Genomic DNA, 20,210 nt, shown 5'->3' on the forward strand with positions numbered 1-20,210 from the left:
TCACATGGCTCTCTCCCTGCGGATGGCTCTTGAAAATGACTTCAGCCTCCAAACTCTTCATCTGGCTGTTCATGTGACATCATCTCTGGAACCTGGCTTTTCATCTGTTTTTGTCAACTTAAGAGTTTTCTATCCGTATTCTTTCCTTCTACCAGATATTATCTGTTCTCACTCGAATCTCATTAATTATCATTATTTTTATACATGTAACTGGAAGGATAATACATGCGTAGGGCACAAACTTTAAAAGCCCAAAAAAGGCATACGGTGCAACTCCAACCTCATTCTCATACCCCGTCTCCCATCCCCCAATCTAGTCCCCTGCCGCAGAAGCAATCACTATTGCCAGGTTCTCCTATATCTTTTTTCCCCTAATTTAAGACAAAAAAAACAAAAACAAAAACAAAAACTGAATGGGAACAAGGCCCTAAATGTAATAAATTTTACTCTGCTAGCTTCTTTTCAGCTTCCCAGTCTATTTGAGAAATTTATTTATGTCCCATGCATTAATCTATGGGACTTTCATATGGTCCTTCTTCCCTATATGTGGGTTATTTTCCAAGTCTTTTTGCCTGGACCTCTCTCATAACATGAACTAATACCCATGAACTAAGTTTGCTTAGAAGAATGCAGAGTCCTACCTCTGAAGGCGTGGGGGAGGGAGGGGCAGCTATTTAAAAGAACAAAGCAGAAAAAAAACCCATCCCTCAATTTGTTTATGTAATTAATCTATCTTGAGAAGTATCCCTTATTCCAATGTCAGCAGTCACCAGAAGAACCACAGTAAGGAATCAGCATCTAAATGACAATGGTTGTCTCAGGATCACAGCTGGGGAGTGAATTTAAATAGATGGATGGACAGATAGACGGGTAGTTGGATAGAAAGAGCCAATCAACTGTGAAGTGTTACCAAGACCTAAAATCATATTTCATTTGATGGGAACAACAGAGGCCCGATTAATGCATGTGGGAATTTCATGTCAAAGTTATACCAATGGCCTTTCAAGGGCCTGCTTCTTCTTAGGACTCCCTGAGTCCATGTGAAATTGGCCAGTGTAAGATTTTAGGACTCCTATATATGAATTTCATTCATCCTGTGTAATGATTAAGTGTGGGATAACTGTTGAATATGAAAAAGAATTTTTTCCCTTGGGATAGTTCTATTATACCTGGAATTGTCCTGAAAATTTTATGCTAGAAGAGTAAGCATACACATTTTAAAGCTGCTTTCTATTCAAGGTTTTCCCCAAAACTTACTAAAGGAGGCAAAGTGAAGCCACTGTGAGACATGTGAGTTGAAACTGGTGGAGAAACTGCACGCTTTAGTGAACAGAGCCACCATGGACCAGGTCATACGCTGGATAACATGTGGGCCTCCATGGCTAATCTCCCTCTGAGATTACTATTATGTCAGTTTTCTGAAGATCAAGTAATCATCAAATGTCTTTTTTTTTTTTTTTTAACCTCAGAACTATGAATGGAAATACCAGTTTTCTATGAACTCATTCTTGTGGTAGTTCAAACACGAAGTATAGATGGACTTAAGACTTGGATGCAAGAAGATTCTGAGTTTTACTGAGAGACAGGAAAACTGTGAAACCACTAACAGTCTGTGACTCCATCACATAGCCAATATTACTTGGATAAATTTTGTCAGAAACACTTTGTGTGGGGGAGGATTCTCAAAAAATAACCCAATAATTTAAAAAGTACTACTCAAAACCTTTCAATATCCCCTGATGACAAACTAATACAGAACACAGGTTTTTCCCAAAAGCAATTGTGATTTAGAGTTTTCTTTCTGAAATACTAATTCTCCATAGCCAATTAAAAAATCCAGTCTGATGTAAAAGTGACAATCCAGACAACCATCAAATCATTATTTTTTCTTTCCTGTCACTGAAAAGTCTCGTTGTAAAGAAGAATGTATCTGAAGAAAATTATTTTTAACTCTAATAAAAGTAACTTACAGTACTGTAACGTTATTGGCATTCAGGAAATAGTAGATATATTGTCTCTGTTTGAAATTAAATAAAATCACACTCTATTTTGTGTACCTAAGTAAACCACCATTTTGTAAAATAAGAATAATAGCACAGTGGGATGGATCCCTAAAGTATAAACATTCAAAACCAGAGTGCTTAGCTAACCCACGAGGGCACAACTGTCTTCTTTTATACTAAATTTTTGAAGATGGTAAGAATTGCAACCAGTTTGCCAAGAGAGAATAAGAGGACTAGCTGGGAAAGATGATATTTGAGCTGTTAACCAAAAGGAAGAGGGTAATCTGGAGGGGTAGACAGATAGGGCAGACTTGGAGACAGAAATTAGAGAGACAGTAACTAGTAGATCATACTACTTGAATACAGTGATTTTCCATTTAAGCATAATCTAAAATGACACCTTCTTTAGGAGCTACCAACGGAGACAGAAGCAGATGGAACAGTCTGCGGTTGGGCTGGGGGGGAGGGAGGGAGGGGGGGTGTCACGGGCACCAACCACTCCTCTGACCCTGCAGCCAAAAGCACAACATGATGAAACATGGAAATAAAGAATCCATCTAAGACATTCTAGCTGCTAACGCACTGAGAAGCCCTTGTTATAAAATGGGCTTATTATATGGCAGCATTTTGATCTGGAACTTGACGGTTCTACTCAGGAAAATCTTATGTTTTGTATATTATCATCCACAAAATTCCAGAAACCAGGTTTGCATATGCCATCCAATACATATAAGTCTTAGGAAGAAAAGCCAGACAATTTGGCAAAAGGAAAACTATCTTGGCTGGGATCAGTTCACACTCAGATAACACACTTTTGTCCAGAGTCTACTCTGAAACTTGAGAGTTAAGTAAGCTTTTCCCTCAAACAACTGGAGAAATGCCATATGCAAAGATGTGATACCTCTCTCAAGAGAGAAGTACTTCTCTTCACTCCCCCATGGAAAAAAATCTATTTTAAACCAAAACATTTGCTTTTATGGTATTATATAGGTTTATTTTTAAAAAACATAGCAATATTTACTATTCTCACAGAAATTAGATAATATAAATTATGAATTAGTATGTGTACACAATATCTTCTAGGATGATAAAATCAAATGACTCCTTGCTTGCAGAGCCCAAGTCTCAGTTTTATTCAACGGCGGGATTAAATTACATTCAGTAATAGAAACATTTATAAGATGCATATTATGTTTGTTTATTATGTATTTGGGGTTCAAAGGAGGGTCTTAAAGAGTTATTTCCACACCCATGTTCATAAAGTAGCATACTATTCACACTAGCCAAGTGATGGAAGTAACCTAAATGTGTCTGTTGGTGAATGAATAGATAAATAAAATGCGGTGGTATAAGCATACAATGAAATATTATTCCTTAAAATTATTATTATTCCTTGAAAAGGAAGGACATCCTGCCACATGATACAACATGGATGAACCTTGACATTATGCTAAGTGAAATAGGATAGTCACAAAAAGACACATACTGCATGACTCCACATATATGACGTATCTAAGGTAGTCAAATTCATAAAAACAGAGAGTAGACTGATAGTTACCAGAGGCTGGGGGAGAGGGAAATGGGGAGTGGATGTTTAATGCATACAGAGTTTCAGTTTTGCAAAATGAAAAAGTTCTGGAGATCTGTTGTACAACAATGTGAATATATTTAACACTACTGAACTGGACACTTAAAAATGGCTAAGATGGCAAATTTTATGTTTTACGTTTTATCATAATTAAACATTTTTAAATTCTTAAAACTTCTTAACTTCAGCATGCACTAGAGGTGCCTATAAATCAGAGGCCAGCAAACTCTTTTCTGTAAAGGGGCAGAAAGTAAATATCTTGGCTTTGCAGACCACAGTCTCTGTTGTAACTACACAACTCCCCACGGTATCATGGAAGCAGCCAGAGATAATACATAAGTGAATGTGCGTGGTCATGTTACAATAAAAACTTCACTTACTAAAACAGGTGGCTGGCCCGTGGGCCAGAGGTTTCTGACCCTTGCACCAAGTATTATCTAAATAAAAGATAATTAGAATCATTTTGTACAAATTTCAGTCTCCTATACCCAAGAATTATGAGTGAAATATTCTTCTTTTCCAGAGTCTGAGATTAGAGCAACAGGATCAAGCAGACTCAATAAGACTAGCACTTACCCTGTAGTAGGAGGAAAACACTACACTGACAAAGGACAGGTTGGCTCTGTACCCGCAGTGTCTACATTTCTCTACAGATGAGCTTAATGATTCCAGAGCTTAAAAATTTAAAGAATATTAAAGATGTTACAACTGGAAGAGAGCTTGGTGATCATCTAGTACCTCTTTCTCCTTTAGTGAATGGGAAAATTGCAATAGGCTCACTAGACCTCTCCAAGCTGTCACAGCTGGTGTAGGCAGGGCTGGGGACAGAGGGTAGGGCCATCCCAACTCTGAGGTCATGCTCCTTCCTCTCTATTTCCAATCAGGAGCATTAGCCAGCCGGCCGCCAGGTCTGCAAGTTATCTGTTTCATGCTGCGATTCCAAATGGTCTTGACTTAACCCCGACTCTAATTTTTGCCATTCACTGAGTTCAAGGGGGAAATCAATAAAGACAGATAGACCCCCAAAGGCCTCATCTCATGAAATTCAAAAATGAAAGCAAGGGTATAATTATGTGTTCCCTTCCCACTTGTGCCGTTGAAAATGGCACGTTTTTCCTATGGCATTTAGGTAGGATAAAGAAACAACTACCCAGGGGTAGGGTTTAGCAACTTGATTTGATCTTTTTAGGGACCACAAAAAAATAGGCTCCCTAGTTAAACAGCCAAAACAAACAACAAGCACACACCAAAAACCAGCAAATGAACCTACGAAACAGATAGGTTCAAGAGCGTGTTAGCTTTACAAAAGGAACTTTCACCTCATCAAAGAACTCAAGCCAGTGCATAGGGTTTTAGCCCTAGAAGAGACAGAAAAGATAATGGGTTAAACATCCTCCCCTTTTATGTATGAATTAAAGCAGAGCCCTGGAGTTAAGGCACTGCTTAAGTAGGCTCATAGGGTTGGTCTATTGTATGGACCCAAACCTGAAATTCTCCACGCTCACTCAACACAACTCACTGGGGGCGTCTCAGCCCTGCCCTTGGCACTGAACTGAAGCAGAACACCAGTGCAAGCCAGAAAGCTGGATGGCCTGGGCAAAAAGGAAAGGCTTTTAACACAGAATGAGGAGATGGCTGAGCGGTGATATTCCTGCATTACTTGGCGTCTCCAGCTCCCGTGGGACCTGCCCTCAATTGCTAAAAGAGCCTGACCTCTGACAAAGACCAATGATTTCAGCAGTAATTAATGATACTGTCAAATTAATTAACCCAAGTCTTTGTCCACAGGAAAAAAAAGAGCCTCTAACGTCAATACTGCTGTTTACTAGTCCTTGACCAAGCTCTATAGACCCAAACCTTCAGTCAGACACAGGAACACCACTAATGACCCCAATAAGGCCCCACATATTAAGCCACTGTTATTAAGAAACCTCTCACAGTAACATATCCTTTGATAACAGGTCTTTTAGTGAGTTGACAGCTCTCCAAAATCTAACACTATTTTAAATAGACACAAGCCCAAGAATACCAGTGTGTATCATTCACATTTCCTACAATACCCTTTTAGATACCCTTTTGAATTATGGTGATGAAACCCTAGACAAATGCTGTAGGATTTGATTAAGCCATTTAATAAATGGCCCTCATTAAAACGCTGGTTCCCTTGTCCTTGTCTATAAGGACCCCGACTCATAACAAATGCCCACATATACATTTCCATATTATCTCTTTAGAGGATTCAGAACTATTTTCTTACACCTAACGCAGCTTTTATTCCATTTAGAATAATTACCTTCCATCCCATTTCTGACTTTCAAGAAAAACAAGACAGTTAATTGACCACAGGAGGACTCTCTCAAGGGCATCAGGCTGCAAAAGCTCTTCTGTGAGCTCACAACTTAAGCTGATGTAATCTGCTACAAGAAGCTGACTTCTATTTTTAAATCATACCCTTTTACTCTGCCTTCAAAGGGCATATATATCACACATTGTAACTGCTCATAAAATACTTCATGGCGTAGTCTCCCATCCATTTCCCTCCTGGGGTGAATCACACTGTCAGGAGGGGGCTTCCAACTGCTCCTACGTCACCCAGTTTTGAGCACTGAAATTCATCCACCATTTCCTATTATTTGGTCTTTAGGAGAAGAGCCACATATGGCCACACTCTCCAGGTGTCTTGTTTATCATGGTAATTTTGACAAGGAACAGATGACTAGCAGGGTCCTTCTTGAGGGCTGGGATCAAGCTTTTTCACCTCTTTGTATTTCCATCCCCAAATATAGGCACTTAATAAATGCTTATTAGGGTTGCTGCTGAGAGATCTGTCATCAGGCCCATGTGCTTCAAACAGTGTCAGAATGAAAACAGATTATTTGCTTTGTTTAAGTTTTTCATTCATCATTTGGGTCATGCTCAGTGTGTATTATTTAAAAAGTTTTTAGCACCTTGAAAACATGATGAGAAAAGCAATGGTTGGAAGAGAAAGCACACTTGATCTTGCTATTTATACTTATTCTGCTCATTTCTAAGAAGAGTGAAGAGCTCTGTAATTAAAGTGGTGCAATTACAAAGCGTGGGAGAGGGCAGAACATACACTTCCCCGGGTCCGCGTGCATCATCATTCTCGGGCACCCAGGTCTCCCCATGTCCTCCCAGCAGCTTGGGTCCTCCCAATCCCTTCTCTACCTTACATTCTGGGTGACCTGGTGAGCACACAAAGACGATCATGCTCCTCCCCACCTCGACACCCTCCCACTCCCCCGGCCTTCCGGAGATGTCCTTTCTAGCCTGGCCCTGCTTACCTTGCCAGCTGCCACAGTACAGGCACCCCCATTCCCACACCTGCTCTGCCTCTGTGCTCTGGTTGTAAGAACCTTCAGGTCCTTCCAGGTGCCCTGTTTGCTTTCATCTAAAGGCCACTGTCTGAGTTTCTCCCTCAGCCTGGAACTCTGCTCAGCAGTCCCTCCTCCCTCCACCCAGCTCCTTCCCACTCATCCTTTCCTGTCTTGTTCAGATGTGACTTCCTGTGGAAGCCCCTCCTAGCGACCCTGCAGCACCATGGGTCACCTCAGACAACAACACCTCATCCTATTACATCACGTTTACTTGCTCCATCCCCACGTGACTACATGTGCCAGGAAGGAGGGATCCTGTCTGCTTATCTGCTACTATATCCTTGTGCGTGTGGCCCAGCACGCAGTGGGGCTTCCGTATCATTCGTTGCGAGGATGAATGAATGAATGAATGCATACTTAAGACTGCAACCAGGGGGATCTCATCTATGAGGATGAATTAGAATTCTGTCTCCTTGGAAAGTGTAAACTCCAAAGAACTGAATTTATAGCAAAATGCTACTTTAGTTCTGGATTCATCAGTTGAAACGTGCTGAGACTCTCCCTCCCACAGTGACTCCTAAGGAGCCACCCACAGCCAAACCCCTCTCCCAGAGGTCACAGAAATGCGTTTTGGTAACTTGTTTCTGAGAGATAAATGGAGACTCTGTTTAAAATGGAATCCTGCTGGGACAAAACGCTAAAGATTGCTCACAGTTAAACTTCATGTTATCAACTCCAAGCAAACAGCAAACTCCACAATTTAAATTCATTCCAAAGAAAGCAGCAAGCCACAAATTAATAATACTACTTCTTAACTGCAAAACCCTATGTCAATTCCAACACATCACAAGGTGAGTTGCGTGGGGTCAGAATGCCCTATTGATTTGAGAAACAATGGGTCTGGAACTTGAAACTCAGTGACTGGAATCTGACCATGCTCTATGAATGCTAGTCTGGCCCCTGGGGTATGATAGTGAAGAGACAAATATGGTCCCTGTCCTCATGGACAGTCCTGCCTAATATAGAGGAGGATGGAGTCCTGAATATTGACTTCTTAAAAAAAAGAAGTCTTGGGGCGCCTGGGTGGCTCAGTCGTTAAGCGTCTGCCTTTGGCTCAGGTCATGATCCCAGGGTCCTGGGATCGAGCCCCACATCGGGCTCCCAGCTCAGCGGGAAGCCTGCTTCTCCCTCTCCCACTCCCCTTGCTTGTGTTCCCTCTCTCGCTGTGTCTCTCTCTGTCAAATAAATAAAATCTTTAAAAAAAAAAAAAGAAGTCTTTCCCTAAACTCAAAGTACACCATATTCAGCTATTAAATTAGATTAAATCCAGCACACATGGGATTGTAGAGTAAGGCATCTCTTCAGCTACTTCTGCATGGAAAAGGATTCTTTTAAACCATATTTTCCAAAATCAACAGATTGATGACACTAAAGAGTGGGTACTGTTTCAACATTCAAACCAAATGATGAAGGGCTTGCTTTTTATTTCATTGTTACACAGCTAGTAACCACCCTCCAAAATAAAACCAAATAAACACAGGTCCACGTGAAATTCTCCTGCCTCCCAGAATAATTGTATTTTTAAATTTTTTAAAAAGATTTATTTACTTGAGAGAGAATGTAAGCATAAGTTGGCGGAAGGGGCAGAGGGAGAGAATCTTCAAGCAGACTCCCCGCTGAGTGCAGAGCCCAAGGACAATTTGGGGCGCCATCTCATGACCCATGATATCATGACCTGAGCCGAAACCAAGAGCTAGACGCTTAACCGACTGTGCCACCCAGGTGCCCCATATTTTAATTTTTATTACATGGTACATAAAAGGTGCTCAATAAATATTTTTTGAATGAATAAATCACAGGACACGTATTACTAGGAAAATGTCAATTTTAGGTCAATTTCCTTTTTTTTCTCTTAAGGAAAAAATCATTCATATTTTCTAGGATTCTTTCATTTCCTTGTCTGACCTTGGGCTAGTTACTTAACATAGGTATAATTTTCTTCATCTATAAAATTAAATCTGTGCCTCGATTATTGTGAGGTTTAAAGGAGGTAGTAGATATAAAATGATTAGCACTATTCTCTGCAGATAAGGTTTTTTTTGTTTTGTTTTAACTTCTCTACTCCATCCTCCTCTAACCTGCAAAAAAAGTGTCAAAGACAAACCAAATTACTGGCCTGATTAGAAAGTCAGGAAATTTCTAATGTGGCTTGGGCCTTGATTTTCTCTTTTATAGAATGAATGAGCTTTACTTTTCAGTTCAGATTTTCCATGAATTCAGAAATCTGCCTTGCTAAAAACTTAGATACTGCTACCACATTAAGGTTATCTGTAATCAGAACTAAAATAAATTCTGATTTCCTTCATAGAGAGGGACTCCAAATTACAAATGAAAATAAGATTTGGCTTTTAAAAAAATTTGCATCAATCTAATAGTAGGTCAAGAATTGGTGACCCTATTCTTAAGCAACAGAAGGTACCCCCTTTCCCCCATCCCACACGCTTCACCTCCTATGCACTAGCAGGGTTTCCCATTCACAACTCCACATGATGTACCTAAAAAGAAATCTAGGGATTTTAAGCAACATCACTAATTACAAACGGGATCATTTGAAATGAGTAAGATAATTGACACAATATTATGTCAAACCTGACATTTGCTTGATTTTTTTTCTTTCACACCCTGAAATACAGCCAAATCAACCAAACAAAGAACTACCAAGATTGTACACAACAGTCGCTGCATTTTCATAAATACTCAGTGTATGACTGCCACCTAGTGGTGGGATATATCCTTATACGGCCAAATATCCAAACAGCTAAATTGACACAAGATAATTAAAAAACCAAGGGAACATTGTTCCTCTGCTGCTCACCAGTTATTTCAGGGAAATTTAAGAGCATACCCATCTTCTCAGCTAACTATTCAGACAAATTTCTGAAGAGGTCTACTGCAGATGGAACATTAGTTAATCCCACAACCAAACCCCACCACTTCTCAACCACTTCACAAAACAAAGGAGTATTATTCTATTAATTTTAAAATTCATTAGCAATTAAAAAAGATTCTCCAATAGCCTGTCCTCACTTTCCAGTTTCATTTGATCTAATCTTGATCTTTAGTTATGCATGAAAAAGCATTTTAAAGTGACAACCTTACAAAAAGTGTACATTATATGAAAATCCGACTTCAATTAGAACCAGTTACTAAATCCCAGCAATTTCCAGCTGTCTCTTCTATCTTACCCTTAGAGAATTATATATCACATTAATTGGTATTCTGTCACATAAAAAGACACTGGCAATGATTAATTGCATCCTTGGTGCTTTTGAGTTATGTCTTCTTCACTAGAGTGATTCAAATCACACCTCATTACCTTCCAGCAGGTACCCCTCTTGGTAACCTTCATAAAATCTCCTACCTTCCTGAACTTTTCCATTTGCTTGTAGAGGTCTGGATCAAGCTCCTGTGACACATCCTTCATCCATAATAATGCCCCTCTGTATTCAGTCCGGCACTGCTCCATGCGATTCACCGTCAGCCAAGTGTCTGAGATGGCCCGGTGCCGAAAAGTCTCCACTTCTTGGTGAAATCGACACAAAGGATTTCTCAAGGCCAACCTAGACAAGGGGATAAAGCCATAATCTTGAAACCAAGCAGGCCAGCAGTTTCCATCCTTGACAGTTTACCAATCTTAAATTCCTGAGCCTAGAAGAGTGCCTGGAATATAGACAATGCTGCTGAAATATTTGATCGAAATGGATGAACTGATGAGTCAACCAGATTACCCATGTACTGATCCCTTAGATTACTGTTATTTAACTGGACCACTGGGAAGTATTTCCAACAGTATTGCTGGGGATAGTCTCATGCCTGAGCAAAGAGTATCTGTCTGGAGCTGGAACCAATCCTGTGTTAATGGAGAAAGGTCAAGGCACAATCATTTCCCATTTCTATTCTTGGCATCCCTGTCTCTGCTCCTCTGAAGCCTGGCCCTTTGAGGAGGGATGGACTTGTGCATGATTAGGGTCTCCCCTGCTAGGTCACTTCAGTTTACTCTCCAAATGCCAGGGCAATCTGCTGCGTGCTCCAACAGTCACAGAGAATGGAGCATGAACAGAAGCATTTTTTAAAAAAGATTTTATCTATCTATCTATTTTAGAGACAGGGGAGAGAGAGTACACGAGCGGGGCTGGGGGGGGGGGAGGGAGAGCAAGAATCTCAAGCAGACTCTGTGCTGAGTGCGGAGCCTGACATGGGGCTCAATCTCATGACCATGACACCATGACCTGAGCCAAAATCAAGAGTCGGACACTTAACTGACTGAGCCACCCAGGTGGCCCAAACAGAAGCATTTTTAAATGGTCTCGGAAGGGAGAGAAGCACTGTGGATCTACATGTTATAGGCACAGATAGGGTATATGATAGATCCTTACAGAGAAACAAAACTTGAGGATCCTATACCATAAGTGAATGTATATTATACAAGGTGGATATAAAATAATTATAATGTTAGCTTTAACATACATTATTTAGCAAGAAAAAAATGTTTGAGGCTTATCAAACTTTGGATGAAATATTTATTTTGCAGGGAAGGGAAATACTGCTTCTTCCCTATCCAAAATGAATAATGTCACATGACCTACACTCTTAAAATACAGTTGTCTCCATGAGGTTGCAGGGCATAGGTTCAAAACATGAAAATGAGTAATTACATTTCAATTTAAAGGCAAACTTATGAAGCTGAAGAGGACAGTAATGTTAGTGAGCTGCAGTGCTTGGCAGTTCCAACAGTACTGTCAGAGTATAGATGGGGGCAATAAACTGTTTAAGGAAAAAAAACCCTTTTACTATTTTCTCCTGTTTTCCTCTTTTCTGTAAAACACTGCTTTTAAATAGTCAGCATTTCTCTAAAAAGTTTGCTCACATCATCCTACGTAAGTGTTGCAGGTGGTTTTCGGACATATTATGGTGCCATAAAGTAAGCTTGTGCTTTATCGCCATTGGATTAAATTTAATACTCACCTTTCATCAAATTGAATGCACAGTTGTAGCAATGACTATCAAATAAGTCAGTAAAACAAATTCTGGTGTGAAGGTTTTTAAACTGGGGACTTCTATTTAAAGAGAGAAACAGCCCTCAGCTGTCCCCCTAAGGATCCTGTTCATTTCTGGACTCCTCTTTCTCTTCCCTTGGATCTTACCAATTTCCCTAAACTGGCTGAAAAAGTATCTTGTGAATAAAATATTCTCGATTTCTTTGACTGTTGTAAAGTTAGAAAGAAACCTCTGAAGAGGTAATGACATGATGACAGATGTTAAGATCTTGAAGAAAAGAAAAAAGCATATAAAATCACCTCATTTTTTTCTGTAACTTGCTTCATATAAGATTAGAAAGGTGAAAACCTGTTTCCTGGTGCTACCAGGGACTGCGTCTAGACCAAGGAAAAACGCAATAACCAGAAATATCAAGCTTCAGTGGAAGACTGCTGCACATTTTCATGGATAAAGATCTACACAAAGGGAAAGATTAATAAAGTATCTACAGGTCTACTCCAAAGACATTTATCCTTTAGTAGGAAAATGTGGAAGCGACCTAAGTAATAGACAGAAGGGCTCAGGTTAAATGCATCGTGGCATGCCCTGGAATACTATGGTATAGATGTTTTTAAAAATGTATACATAGAAGCAAAATGTGTTACGGTTACTTGATCAAAAAATCAATTTGCTAAATGATCAGTAAGCACTACTATACAAAAACTGTATGGAATGATGCTGTTTATATTAAAAACATATTCTGGCATATCCCAAATTACATCCATTCAAGATCTGAAAATTTAACTTCGTGAGAGTTTTAGGTCATCCTGTACTGTCTTTATGTTTAGGAGGACTGGCTGGGATGTCATGTGCTTGGTCAGCAGCTGAGTGGTATGAAACCAGAGCCATCTTGCAGCAGGTCACCTTCCAAATTTTAAAGTTGTCCAAGCTGCATTAACTTATGGATATAGTGCCCTTTGCTAGTTTATAGTGATGCTTTGAAGTATCATTTGCATTGTTTTTGTCGATTTCTGTTTTTGCTTGTAACCAAAGGTTAGGTTATATAAACTCAAGGTACCCTATGTGTGCTCTGGGAGATAATTTGGTACCCAACTCTGAAACGGTGTAGCTAGAGAGTCATATTATAAAATAATTATGAGATCAGTAATGGTAACTCTTGTAGTGATTGTTTTCGGATTTGGCTTTGTTTCCCATAAACGGATGTAAGTTTTGGCATACTGGTATGTATAAGAATTTTTCCCACTGAAATTAGTGATAATTATATGTTTAACATATGAGAATTTACTCTTTGAAAGACTGAGAACCAATTATCTTGGTAAGGGTGGGGTAAGTACATATGCATAGAAAATATTCATCAAGGGGTTAAAAGTGGGTCATCTCTATTAGTAAAATTTTAATTGCTTTTTAATTTTGTTTTGATTTGTCTGCATTTTAATTTTCTCTGAAACAATGCGTATTTTTTACAAGGAAAAACGATTAGATTAAAAGGTACAATTTTTTTTTTTTTTTAAGATTGTATTTCCCTATTTGACCGAGACACACCGAGAGAGGGAACACAAGCAGGAGGAGTGGGAGAGGGAGAAGCAGGCTTCCCATGGACCAGGGAACCCAGTGCAGGGCTGGATCCTAGGACCCTGGGATCATGACCTGAGTTGAAGGCAGATGTCTAATGACTGAGTCACCCAGGCACCCCTAAAAGGTACAATTAAAAATCATAAGCAACACTTTTCTTGGGAAATGGATACAGAACTATTGGAAATGGTATTGTTCAACTGTGAAAGTTGGCACTGTCCACAAAGTTGGGGTCCAAATGTTATTAGGCACAACCAACACACCCAGGAGTGGGACCCTGGGAAACTGACACAGTTGGTCTCTTTCTGCTACTCCAGCTTTCTCAGGATTTCATAGGAACACCTGTGTAACAGGCTGACATCTGCTCTTGGTCCACAGGGAAGGAAAGAAGGAGAAATTAGGAGAAGAAAATGTTGAACAATTTAAGTGAAATTTTTGTAGCCTGAACATTTTTGGAAACTACCTACAACGCCTTATTTAGGTATAATCTTGCCTATATTAGTGAGTGACATTTTTGGGCTAGTTTGTTATTGTGGGGGGGAGGAGTAGAGAAGGAGTGTTACTTTTCTCAGGCACAAAATGCAACTATATGCAGGGGCTCTTGCTTATTCTACACCAACCATAAAAATGAGTCATGAGAGTGTTAAAAAAAAATGTCACTCATCTGCCACAATTTCCTCTCTACCAGAGCTTCTCAAACTTTTAAATGTTCATCAAAATCAACCAGGGATCTCATTAAGATGCAGATTTGGATTCAGCAGTTGTGGGATGGGGCCTAGATTCTGCATTTCTAAAAGGCTTCTAGGGGATGCTGCTGATGTTGCTTGTCCAGGGTCTGAGCAGAATAGTTCAGGGCATCGTGAACACCACCTCTCCAAAGTTAATTGGCCCACAGAGAGCAGAGAAGGAACCCTTCCACCTGGTCTCATTAGGCTACTGCTTTAATCAGTTGCTGGTAGGGGACCAGACTGAATGCTATTAGCAATGCTAAAGGTCAAACATAAGCCTAGGCAGCACTCACAGTGATTGGTACATAACATGCTCCCTATAGACCAGGAGAAATATGAAAAAAAAAAAAACTTAAAAATTACTGGGAGGAAAATAAATCATACATGTTATCTTAATCAGAGAGTTAAGAACAGACTAGTAACTGAGAACAGAGTAGCTCCTCACTCAGGCAGGAGCCTTCTAGAGAACAACAGGAGAGTCCCCTCCATGGCTGGGTGGATCCCAGATTCTTTGCCAACCCCCCAAATGGAGCCCCAGTGAAGGCCACACACCTTTGCTGGGAAGAAAAGCAGAGAGCCTTTCCTGTTGCTTGCATCATCTTTCCTGCTCTGGTTTTATCTTGGAAGCCTTGGGATCGGAGAAATTTTCCCAGTTCGTTTTCTTCTTGAGACAAGACTGATGAAGAAAAGACCAAAAGGAGCCGTGAACAATAAGCATTTTTATTACAGAGCGGAGAGAGACACCACACGGTCCTCGCTCTTTTAGAGGCAAAGACGGGATGAAATTAAATCCACGTGGCAAGCTACAAGGTAAGCTCCCCCCCTCCCACCATTTAACTTTCATGCTGTCCCTCCATTTACAAAAGGAGAGATCAAATTCACTTGAGTACATCTGTCAGTGTGTTTGGTGCCCTGTAATCAGAACCAGAAAATGACCTCTGCACTGAAAAGCGAGCCGATAATGTGCTGTTTCAAGCTGAAATAAAAAAGTTGGGTTTGTCGATTATGACTGTGGGAATCTTTTGTGGCTGCCTATAATACAGAGCCAGTTTCCTCTGCTTATTCTCTCTCGCTGACTTTTTGATCTCTGCTTTCTGAGTTACATTCTACTTGATAATAAAGCAATTCTAATACCTTATTCATGATGTGGGTTTTTGGTTGGAAGTGGGAGTGGGGATTGAGGGTGGGGGGTAATCAGTTTAATGTCTTCATGGGTTTATTTTTTAGGTAGGCATCACATCCAGCATGGAGCCCAACATGGGGCTTGAACTCATGACCCTGAGATCAAGACCTGAGCTGAGATCAAGAGTTGGAAGCTTAAGTGACTGAGCCTCCCAGGTACCCTATGCCTTCATGGGTTTTTTAAATGCAGAGCTGGGGGCGGTGGCTCAGTCCATTAAGCGTCTGCCTTCAGCTCAGGTCATGATCTCAGGTCCTGGGATCAAGCCCCACGTCGGGCTCCCTACTCAGCGGGAAGCCTGCTTCTCCCTCTCCTACTCCCCCTGCTTGTGTTCTCTCTCTCGCTGTCTGTCAAATAAGTAAATTTTCAAAAAAAATTTAAAAAAAAATGCAGAGCTGGAACCGTGAATTGGTCATGCCTAAACTTGGCTTTATTTCTAAAGACAACCTGAGATGGCCCTGTTGGTGAGCTAGTGACTGGTACATGCTTTCTGCAGATTCATTTGGCAGTAAACATGAAATGTTACAGAATTCTATGTATCTTTTAACAGTGCACTTCTACTGTTAGGAGTACATTCCAAGGAATTAGTGAAATGGGCACAAAGCTGCATATGGAAAGATAATCATAGCATCAATATTTTCAATAGCAAAACACTCTCTTTCTCTACACTTGGGGCTGATTTATAAAACTGTGTGTCTTCAAACAATGGAACAGTGGGCTCTTACACAGCCACTGGTCCCCAGTCCACATTTACCAACAGCTGAGCAAAGAGTGACACTGAGTTTCCTAAATGTTTTCTTTTCTAAATACAGCATTTCTATGGACTTACTCTGAACACTATTCTTATTTCACATTTCTGTATTTATGCATTTACACATCATGTGTCTCTAAAAATGCTTTTTAAATGCTACTAGGATTCTTGTCCCTTTTCATAAACAATCCACAATTCCTTCAGAATGCATCCCATTCCTGACATAACCTCTCCAATGAGAGCATAAGCCAGGAACCACAAATCCAAAGGTGAAGGTTATACTTGCTACTGCTTCCTTATTAATTTGTGACTGTAACTCACACTAAACATTGCAGAGGATGAATCTTTTGGAATCCATTCTTCCTGAGAAATAAATGACTACTCTCCTTTCTCTCTGTCCCTCAAGAATCAAGTTCACTACTCAAAGCTCAAAGGCTGTGAATTAGTTGATCCCCATTTCTCTGGATAGCAGCGCCCTCTCGGCATCTGATATTAGGGTGTTCATGGTTGGGTATGTGTCTGTCTATCCCATGAGACTCTAACTTTCTCAGGACAGGGACCTCATCCAACTATGGATTCCCCAAGCTGGGCATTCAGGGCACTGTTAAGTGCTTGTAAAATTAAATTAACTATAATTTTTGCCTCATTATCCTCATACACTATTTCCCCCCACCACCTCCTATCCCACTTTATTTCATTTTAAATGCTTATTTGATATTTATGCCATGATTCTATGTAGATTTAAAAAAAACTATAATTATAAGTTTTGTTGTTTTTAATACCTTCTGTAACTTCTTTCTACTTACTGATATAGGACTCACTCAATTCCACAACGAATATGTCCCTATGGAGACCAATTTCACATTTTTGTTCATAATAGCATGAGACTACTGTCACCTTTTTTACCTTGAAGTCTCAAGTCACATAGAAATGAACATATTTAGCTTAAGGCTACGAAGAAACCAATTCATTGTACCTAAATGATTATATAGTTGGTGAAATGTACTCTTTCCTAAATAAGCCTAAGTAAGTTGAGGCATTTGAAAAATTATTTTTGTTATTTTATGCACTTGAGTATTAAACTTGGGGTGGGAAACAGGTTTCCTTTTAAGAGCTGGACTCTAATTAATTGGCAGTGTTACTCAGAGAGAGGTGGAAAACATCTCAGCCTCATCAGACTCCAGCTTGGGTTACTAAGTGATGACTGTCATTTTCCGAGAAGGGATGTTCATTCCTTAATTTTAACTTTAAAATTCAAATACTGAAATTAATTTATAGAAGTTTAAAATTCAGGTGCAACACAGGTATCAGATGACTTGCCAGTTTCCACTTAAAAGGTCTAACTTAACTGGGACTTAAGAATTCAGACACACCTACTTTTGTATCTTTGGGGTAAATACCCAGTAGTGCAATTGCTGGATTGTATGGTAGCTCTATTTTCAACTTTTTGAGGAACCTCCATACTGTTTTCCAGAGTGGCTGCACCAGCTTGCATTCCCACCAACAGTGTAGGAGGGTTCCCCTTTCTCTGCATCCCCGCCAACATCTGTCATTTCCTGAATAATGCAATATATGTTAAGGAAAAAAAAAAGAAGAAGATAGCAGGAGGGGAAGAATGAAGGGGGGAAATCAGAGGGGTAGACAAACCATGAGAGACGATGGACTCTGAAAAACAAACTGAGGGTTCTAGAGGGGAGGGGGGGAGGATGGGTTAGCCTGGTGATGGGTATTAAAGAGGGCACGTTCTGCATGGAGTACTGGGTGTTAGGCACAAACAATGAATCATGGAACACTATCTAAAACTAATGATGTAATGTATGGGGATTAACATAACAATAAAAAATTTAAAAAAAAAAAGAATTCAGACACACCAAAAAAAACCCTATTCATTTTTAATTGCTGATTAGATTTTCAGATGTATCCTAAAAAGGGAACTAAAGAACTATAAAACCAATTAGCTTGGCAGCATTAATTCACTCAGCACAGATTTATGGATGATCTAATATGTACTAGGCACTGTTCTTACCACTGGAAATATAAAGATGGACAAGACACACAAGTTCCCTGTTTTTATGGAGCTTTTGTTTGTGTAACAGAAGACAGAAAATAAAAAATCTGTCATCACAAACACAAAACACAAAAAGAAAAATACCAGATAGAGCAATAAAAGAAGGGGAGTGAGAGAAGATGCGTTGGGCTGGGTGGTCAGGAAAAGCCTCTCTGAGCAGGTGACCATTAAGCTGGGCTCTAAATGTCAAGAAGGGGTCACTATTGAGATGATTAGGCCAGTGACATTCCAGACAGAGGAAACAGTGAGCGCAAAAGGCCTCAGGTGACATGGTGGGTAAGGGCAAAAGTGGCTGGAGATGCAAGCTGGGCCAGATCATGTAGGAATTTATAGACTATGGTATGGAAGTCTGGATCTCACCTTAGGTTCTATCTGAAACTTTACAGCAGAGAAGCAACATGATCCAATGTACTTTTTTAAACCTTTTTATTTTGCAATAATTTTAAGCTTATAGAAAAACTGTAAATAGAATACAGTTCTTGTATACCCTTCTTCAGCTTCCCCTAATATTAGCATCTTACATAACCATGGTACAGTTATCAAAACTAGGAAATTAACATTGGTATAGTACACTTAACTAAACCATAACCTTATTTGAATTTTATCAGTTTTCTCATTAATGTCCCTTTTCTTCTAAGATCGAATGCAGGATTTGACGTTAAGTTGTCAGGATTCCTTAGTCTCCTTCGATCTGTGACAGTTTCTCAGCCTGTCCTGTATTTCATGACCTTTGTGCCCTTTAAGAGTACTGGTTAGGTATTGTGCAGAATGTCCCTCAATTTGGGTTTGTCTTATTTCTCACAATTAGACTGGGGTGACAGATTTTGGGGAGGGAAACCACAGAGGTGAAGTGGCCTTCTTAAGTGATGATATCAGGACCACATGATACCAACACACATTATCACTAGTGATGTCAATCTCGATCACTTAATTCAGGTGGTGTCTACTGAGTTACTCCATGGTAAAATTATGATTTCCTCCTTTCGTAATTATTTAAAATCTTGGAGGGAAATACATGATGCTATGCAAATACCCAGTTTCTCCTCAAACTTTCGTTCACTGATTGTGCCATCTTCCAGTGAACCTTGCCTGCTACAATTCTTACTGTGGTATTTGCCTAATGGAGATTTTATGGTTCCCTCATTCTTTCTATATTTATTAACCAGAGTTATTTTATAAGAAAGAGTTTCTTCTTCCCTGTTTGTCTATTTCCACACTGACTTAATGGATATTTACTTTACTTCATGGGTTATAATCCGATACTATTGTTATTTATTTTGTTTTTCAAATTGTCCTAGCTTAGATCACTGGGAGCTCTTTGTGGTGTCGACAGTGGGCTGGGGGGGGGGGGGCAGGGTACAGGAAGATCATTTAGGAAGCTGATATAGCAAATCAAGTAAGAGAGTGATGGTGGTGGCATGAACTAAGGTAGTGACGGTAGAGAGGGAGAGAGGAAGACTCTGAAACCTATTCAGGAGACAAAATGGACTACCATTTAAGACTAACTAGATGTGGGACAGAGAAATGGTGGGGGTATGTGTCATGTGTCTTGACTTCCTCAGAACTCAAGACTATGGAGTTATAGCCCTGGAGAAGTCTTATCTCAAACACTTAGTAAACAGTAACAGAAAATTTATGAAATTCTGCCTCTAAGTCCTAGCACTTTGTACTTCCCCACAATAGTCTTAACAAAGACTAATGAAGGAAAATTACAAATTGTTACTTTGTGATTATTGGAAAGAGGTGTAGCAGCAGTCAGAAACAAAAAAATTTCCTATATTCCTGCTCAGAAATACAGAAATTATACTATTAAATCACCTACAAAAGGAAATTTTAAAACATACTAACACACAACTTGATATTTAGCATTTTAGAGATAACTGTTGGTAATAACTTTTAGGCAGAATCTTGTTCCCCAATAACC

At 39.7% G+C, this 20,210-nt stretch overlaps 1 protein-coding gene across 21 annotated transcripts in view; it reads right to left on the reverse strand.

The window, feature by feature from the left end:
• The window catches only part of ICA1 (islet cell autoantigen 1), a 141,646-nt gene that overhangs the window by 93,094 nt on the left and 28,342 nt on the right, over positions 1 to 20,210 (reverse strand). For all 21 annotated transcript variants that reach the window (XM_036086329.2, XM_036086331.2, XM_036086341.2 and 18 more), the window contains 2 exons: positions 14,840 to 14,963; positions 10,351 to 10,549 (listed from right to left, as the gene is read on the reverse strand). In XM_036086329.2, the coding sequence (XP_035942222.1) occupies positions 10,351 to 10,549; positions 14,840 to 14,963 (323 nt within the window). The remainder of the gene's footprint in view (positions 1 to 10,350; positions 10,550 to 14,839; positions 14,964 to 20,210) is intronic.

Source organism: Halichoerus grypus, chromosome 12 (assembly GCF_964656455.1).
Source record: "Halichoerus grypus chromosome 12, mHalGry1.hap1.1, whole genome shotgun sequence".
Lineage (NCBI taxonomy): Eukaryota > Metazoa > Chordata > Mammalia > Carnivora > Phocidae > Halichoerus > Halichoerus grypus.